This window comes from Podarcis gaigeae, assembly GCF_964106915.1.
Source record: "Podarcis gaigeae genome assembly, chromosome: 4".
Classification (NCBI taxonomy): Eukaryota; Metazoa; Chordata; class Lepidosauria; order Squamata; family Lacertidae; genus Podarcis; species Podarcis gaigeae.
Window position 1 is genome coordinate 24454464 of NC_139677.1, and position 7108 is coordinate 24461571.

Sequence of the window (7108 nt, forward strand, 5' to 3'; positions counted from 1 at the left end):
CGAGGGAGTGTGCCTATATATCTCCTCGCCTGTTTGTGTGTGAGAGAGAGAGGCTGTCGGTGTGGCTGTGGCGGTGTGACATCTCTTCGCCAGAGGGCTTGTGTGTGTGGTACTGTTGTTGTTGTTGTTGTTGTTGTGGGTAGCTCTTTCCCCCCCATTTCTCCCCCCTCCTTCTCAGGGAAAGGCGAGTCCCCTCTGCGTCCCTCCCTCTCCCCCCCCACGCCCCTCTCCTCTTCCCTCCCTCCTCGGCTCCCTCTCTCTCTCCCTCCCCTCCGCCCGCTCCCCTCTCTGTGCCTTCTTCCCTCAGAGCTGCCCGCCCGCCCTCGCCTCAGCTGCTTTAATACCCTTCCGCTGGCCGCCTGCGCCTGAACTCTCGTCGTCGGCGCGCGGCTCTTTCTCCCGCTCGCGCAGCAGAAGAAGAGGAGGAAGTAGAAGAAGAAGAGGAAGACAGAGAGCCCGTCGCTCGGACCCTCGCCGGGGGCTCCTGGGCGGCATGCTTCTGGATGCGGGGCCGCAGTTCCCGGCGCTGGGCGTGGGCTCGTTCGCCCGGCACCCTCCTCCTCCGTCGGCGGCCGAGATGCAGGAGCGCGAGCTGAGCCTGCAGAACAGCTTCGTGGACTCGGCAGCGGCGGCGGCGGCGGCGGCGCACCTGGGCGCCTTCAAGCTCAACGCGGCGGCGGCTGCGGCGGCGGCGCACGAGCTGTCTCCGGGCCAGGGCTCGGCCTTCAGCTCGCAGGCGCCCGCTTACCCGCACGCGGCGCATGTGGGCTCCTACTCCGCGCCGCCCTTCAACTCCCCCAGGGACTTCTTGTTTCGGAGCCGGGGCTTCGGCGACGCGGCGGCGGCGGCCGGCGGCGGCCAGCACGGGCTCTTCGGGGCCGCGGCGGCGGCGGCGGCGGCCACGGGCAGCCTGCACCACCCGCACGCCGAGGCGCAGAGCCACCTGCTGTTCCCGGGCATCGGCGAGCAGCACGGCGCGCCCGGCTCGCCCAACGTGCTCAACGGGCAGATGCGGCTGGGCTTGCCCGGAGAAGTCTTCGGCCGCTCGGACCAGTACCGCCAGGTGTCCAGCCCGCGCGCGGACCCTTACTCGGCGGCGCAGCTGCACGGCCAGTACGGGCCCATGAACATGAACATGGGCATGAACATGGCGGCGCACCACGCGCACCACCCGCACCATGCCCACCCGCACCATGCCCACCCGCACCACCACCATCACCACCACCACCCGGGGGCCTTCTTCCGCTACATGCGCCAGCAGTGCATCAAGCAGGAGCTCATCTGCAAGTGGATCGACCCCGAGCAGCTGAGCAGCCCCAAGAAGAGCTGCAACAAAACTTTCAGCACCATGCACGAGCTGGTCACTCACGTCTCGGTGGAGCACGTCGGCGGGCCCGAGCAGAGCAATCACATCTGCTTCTGGGAGGAGTGTCCCCGCGAAGGGAAGCCCTTCAAGGCCAAGTACAAGCTGGTCAACCACATCCGCGTGCACACGGGCGAGAAGCCCTTCCCGTGCCCCTTCCCCGGCTGCGGGAAGGTCTTCGCGCGCTCCGAGAACCTCAAGATCCACAAAAGGACGCACACAGGTCAGTCCACGAGGGATTTCACGCTCTTTGCCGGGTCGGAAAGGGTGGTTGGTGGGTGTGAGATTGTGGGGAAGGGAAGGGAAGGGGGCATTGCGACACAAATGCAAAGCAGGAGAATCCTTTCCCCAGAAACCTCCCCGTGCATGCTCCAGCACACGAATCTGCTTACTCGGAAAGGTGTTTAATTTTGTCCAAACCCTTTAAAGGAAGTGATGCTTTATGTGATCGTAAAAAATAAACACGTAAGAAGTAAAATAAAATTGCTTCCAAATGTCTGCCTTCTCTTAAGGCTGCCTGAACTGGGCCGGGCTCCTCGGGATACTTAGGGGAGATGCAGTGGGATCAGATACTTAGGGGAAAGTAAGATACACTGGCATCAGTCAGTTGCCAAGGGAGTCTCTCCTTCAGAGTGGGACGCCTGCCTTCAAAGAAGCAAAAACCGTCCGAGCAGATAACTGGAAATATACGAAGGGACCTTACAGGTTAATCCTGAAGAGAAGCGAGTGTTGTTCCTGTCGGTATGGTCTACTTTTAAGGAAATCTGTGAAGCTGAGCAGCTGACTAGGAAATCTCTTCCTTTGAAATCCACCGGCTTCATTTCCAAATATATTCAGGTCTGAGGTGCTCCTGCAATGAACGCCGCGTTTCCAGAAAATGGGTAAATAAGTGGGTAGTTTAAAAAGGCATAGTTGTGCCGTTTTATAAATGTGATGGTAGGAATCTAAAACAGAGCTGAATTTTACATTTTGTATTTTAGACCTATATTCTAGAAAAACTACCCTTAAGAGGGAGGGGGGAGCTCTTTTCCTTTCTCCGCCCCCCTGGTCATTTCACCGCGCTTTTCAGGGACTGCTTTCCATTAAATTGAAATGGAGTGAGGCGGGACCATAAAATTTTCTCATTTGCAAAAGTGTTTTGAAAGTCTGACTTGGGGCGCCGGAAGGCGGTTTTCCACTAGTTTATTATTTTTGTTAAAGCAACATGTAATAAACAACAGAGGATTTAAGGTTGATAAACTTCCGGGGGTAGGATTCCCCCTCTTCCTAACGCTGCCACCCCAAAATGAGGACTAATGGGTGAGAAAGGAGGCCGCGTTTCTGGGTGATAGAAATCGTTTGAGTCCAGGTAGTGGAATCAAACAACTGCGTTTCCCAGGCTCCTAGATAATTCTACTTCAGCCGGCCAGATTTCTACTGGAGCATTTTTATTTTTATTTTTGGGGTCCGCACCCTACCCCGCCCCGGGGGAAAAAGAAGACCAGCAAATATTTGAGCAATTTCCGGGCATCAGTGTTGACTGAGAGAAAGGAGCAAAACTCTGTGAGCCTTTCTGGTTGTGTTGCTGAAGTGCTAAGAACGGGTTTAGGTGCGAGACGGGCTTTAACAAGGTTTAGCAAATCCGAGACGTTGATTTGCATGGAGATGGCCGCGTTTTGCGGGGGGGGGGGCGGCTCTGAGCGGGTGTCTTTAAGGAACAATTTAGGTGCTAATGGAATTTCGCGTTAAATTGCGCGTCTCTCCCACCTCCGGTTTCAAGGGCGGGGGAAGGATCCGGCGGTGGCTGTGTTTGAGTTCTCACACCTACAAATTGCTCGGAAATCTGGCGAAGGGGCGAAGAAGCTCTAGGAAAATTCCAAGGGAGGGTTCTGCATGTGTTTTTTGCTTCGGTTTCTCTCGCCCTCTTCGCCCCCCATCATCCCCAGCGGATATTTTGAGAAGTATTCCAATGTCCTTGCATGAAAGGGGAGAAAAATACTGCAGCAGCCTGCTCAGATCTGGAGTCGTTTGCGGCTTGACGCGGTTTAAACAGGGGGTGGGGGTTGGTTCTGGTCCGGTGGCTGTTTTTAAATGCACGAACTGGGAAAGGCTCCTTGGCCTGGCTTTTAAATGCAATACCAGTTGGAATGAAAACAAAAGAAATACATATCCCGAGACACGCAAATCTCTTTATTGGGTTCCTTGGGGAGTCGCGCTTTTAAAAACAATGACCACAGACCTGAGGACTTTCTTGAATTCCCCCGTTTTCCTTGTATTAGCTGGGACCCTGGCCCGGTATTTCTTTCCGAAGCTGCATAATCCCCTGCACAACTCACCCAACTCATTTCCCTCACATCCTAAATTCGACTGAGCTCCTGCGGAATTCTCAGACGAACATTTAAATATGAGATGCCAATGAAAAGAGGCACATACGAAAAGGAGGTCGCTTTCCTTTAGCTGACCAAAAAAAACACACCCGAGGATGTTCAAGTTTCTTCCAAGATCTCACAGCCACTAAATGTTTGTTTTATAGTTCTTGGTAAAAGATCGCTTTTTAGCTGCTAAGTGGATTGGAACAGAAGCCAGCCGGGCGACTCGTTCGCACGCGCTTACGCCGAATTGGCCTTTCCCCCTTCTCCTCCTTTGCAGGCGAGAAGCCGTTCCAGTGCGAATTCGAGGGCTGCGACCGACGCTTCGCCAACAGCAGCGACCGAAAGAAGCACATGCACGTCCACACTTCGGACAAGCCCTATCTCTGCAAGATGTGCGACAAATCCTACACCCACCCCAGCTCCCTGCGGAAACACATGAAGGTAAGCCGGAGAAGCGCGACAGGGCCTGGGAAGGGGGTGCCGAGGACGGGGCCACACACAGGACGGCGGGGGAGGGTTTCACTGCTCCTGTAGCCCCAGGCTGCGGAGTTATTGGGAAGCAAGTCCCGCTCAAACCGGAGTGGTTTCCCAATAAACCTGCTTCAAACCAAATTCCAAAGAAAATGTTGTGTATAGCCGGAAGAGAGGGACCTTTTGGGCTCCAACCCAGCTTCCTGATCTGTTACTAACTCAGGGGGATTTATGCAACCTTACTAAATGTAGGATTTCAGCACTGGGGAAGGGTCGGCGGCGGTGCTGAGCCTATTGAGCGTCTTGAAGGAAAGGAAACGGGTGGGAGAGATCTGGGAGCCTTTTCTGTGTCCTCTCAACGCAAGTTGCTTAGTTTTCTTTCTCGCTGTTGGCCTGGCAGGTCCACGAATCCTCCCCGCAAGGCTCCGAGTCGTCGCCCGCGGCCAGCTCCGGCTACGAGTCGTCCACTCCGCCGGGCTTGGTGTCCCCCAGCGCAGAGACCCAAAGCACAGCTGCCAGCAACCTGTCCTCTGCAGCGGCGGCCGCGGCTGCTGCTGCCGCCGCCGCCGCTGCGGCCGCAGTCTCGGCGGTGCACCGGAGCAACAACGGCGGAGCGGGAGGAGGAGGCGGCGGCGGCGGGAGCTCGGGCGGCGGCGGAGGGGGCAGCGGCGGCGGCGGAGGAGCGGGCAGCGGCGGAGCCAGCGCCAGCCACGGCGGCCTCACGTCCAACTTCAACGAGTGGTACGTCTGAAGAGGCCTCCTGGCCCTGCCGCCGCCGCCGCCGCCGCCGCCGCTCCAGCCAGATGCCTCGAAAATGAAGGAAGGAAAGCAGGAAGGAAGGAAGGAAGCCGCCGTCGAAGTCGCTCTCCGCCTTCCCTCTCTCTCTTTCTCCACCCCGCCGCCCCCTTTTGTTTGGACTGGGACATCTTGAAGCAGCAGAAGGGAGAGAAAGAGAGAGAGAAAATAAAATCTTTTGAAAGAAAGAAAGAAAGAAAGAAAGAAAGAAAGAAAGAAAGAAAGAAAGAAAGAAAGAAAAGGAAGGATTAAAAGCAGCCCAAGCGGTTCTACCCGCCACGGGACACCCGCTGCCTCCTGAGCCTTGCGGACATTCAGTTCTGCCGGCGAGGGGGGACCCCTGCCGCCCCTCCTGCCTCCAGCGCCTTGGGAACAAAAGATCAGACACAAGGAGGGAGGACCCGTCGGTCCTGGGACCAGCCGGCCCCCAACCACCGCCTCCATCCCCCTCGGACTCTCTGTGTACATAGAGGAGTCTTCGCTCCTTCCGCCAAGAAGGTGGTAATCATAAAGTTTTCTCGGTGTATAGAAATTGGTCCACTTTGTGAACTATGGATTTGGTTCTTCCCTCCCGCCCTGCGCTTTCTCTCTCCCTCCCAGAAGTGATGCTCTCTCTCATTCTCTGCCTCCTGTCCTCTCTCTCTTGTTAGCTCCCCCCACCTTTTCTTTCTCTTTCCTTCTCTCTTTTTTAAATTCACCCATTTTTAAAGGGAAAGGGGGGGAAGTAAAGTGGAAGCAAAATGGTTTCTTTTGTAATTGTGGTATTGAATATTGTGTTCCTTTTTTTTAAAAAAAGAGGCAACTTTGATTGTAAACTTCATTCAGCTATAGACTGGAAAGATTTTAAAACAAACAAACAAAAAAACACACGTGCCAAAGTCTCCATGCCGTTCTTCGAAACAAACCCAGATTGATTCCTCCTCCTCTTCCAATGCTTGTGAATGTATTTTCTGTTAGCTGGATTTACATGTGATGTTTTAGTGCATTTTGCAAGTTCTATTTGTTAGTTCCTGTTTGGAAGTTTGTGGGGAGGGGGAAATAAACGTAGTGCCGTTAGGGATTTTTTTCCGTAATAACACCCTTCCTTGTGTAAATAGCTGTTGCCATATTTATCCATTTGTAATTAAATTATGGTATTAACTTGCTACAGAGGAAACAGTATTTATAAAGAATGTTTCTTAACTATAAATATGTACAATTGTGAGCATAAACTGTTTCAGAATTTTTTTATTTGAAGGTTCATGTGGTTTCATCATTTCTTGTGATATGTTTTTTTTTTTTTTTGAGAGTAATGCATACAGAAATATAATAAAATGTGTTGAAACTGCAGTGACTGACATTCCCCTCCCTCTTTCTTTCTTTTCCTTTCTTTCTTGGTATGTCAAAGGTTTTCTTATGTTGATTAGAGTGTGCCTTAAGAAAGGCCAAATTCCCTATACGCTGCAAAATGTTTTAGATATGTGATGAAAATCACATGAGGGCACAACTTATACAAAAACTAAGTTTTATTAGTTTAACTAAGTATTTAAAACAAATCTACATCCTGTCTTAATATACTGGATTTGCAAAGCCAATATCATACCAATAATGATACTCCTAGGCTGCACTTCTGTGCATTTTTACCTTGGAGTAAATTTAATTGAAGACATTACTGGGTAAATATGTGTGGAATTTAACTACACAGGGCTTTGCAACTCTAGGGCTGGATCTAGTCAAAGATTAGTAGTTTTAAGGGCCATTTCAGTGGAAGAATTAAGCATGTGTTTCACCTTTTTCCCTGTGAAAATCAAAAGTCTTCCAAGTTCTGCCAGTCTCCTATATTTCAAGTCAATTTTATACCCTTATAGACTGTCAAAACCTTTATTGCTTGTAGTTTGCCCTTATCTCCTTTTTTACTTTTATGAAAGGTCCCATTTTTAATCTGGATTTTTTGGTACTTATGTTAAGTTTATTTTTTAAGCACTGTTCACATGCTTTACAATTTATTTGTTTTTAAATCTAGGAGTAGATCCCAAATCTTTCTCCATAAAATCTGGATTCCTTAAAAGTTGGAAACACTTCTTCCCTTGTTTAGAATAGTTCTTATGCTTTTTATTTTGCACATTTATCTTTACTAATATATATTTTT

The 7108-nt window shown here is 51.6% G+C and overlaps 1 protein-coding gene across 1 annotated transcript; it reads left to right on the forward strand.

The window, feature by feature from the left end:
- Positions 1-356: 356 nt before the first annotated feature.
- On the forward strand, positions 357-6317 carry ZIC2 (Zic family member 2). The gene is made up of 3 exons (XM_083735147.1): positions 357-1586; positions 3992-4155; positions 4586-6317. Exons 1-3 carry the CDS (start codon positions 494-496, stop codon positions 4934-4936), a joined length of 1608 nt encoding a protein of 535 aa, XP_083591273.1. The 5' UTR covers positions 357-493; the 3' UTR covers positions 4937-6317.
- Positions 6318-7108: the final 791 nt, after the last annotated feature.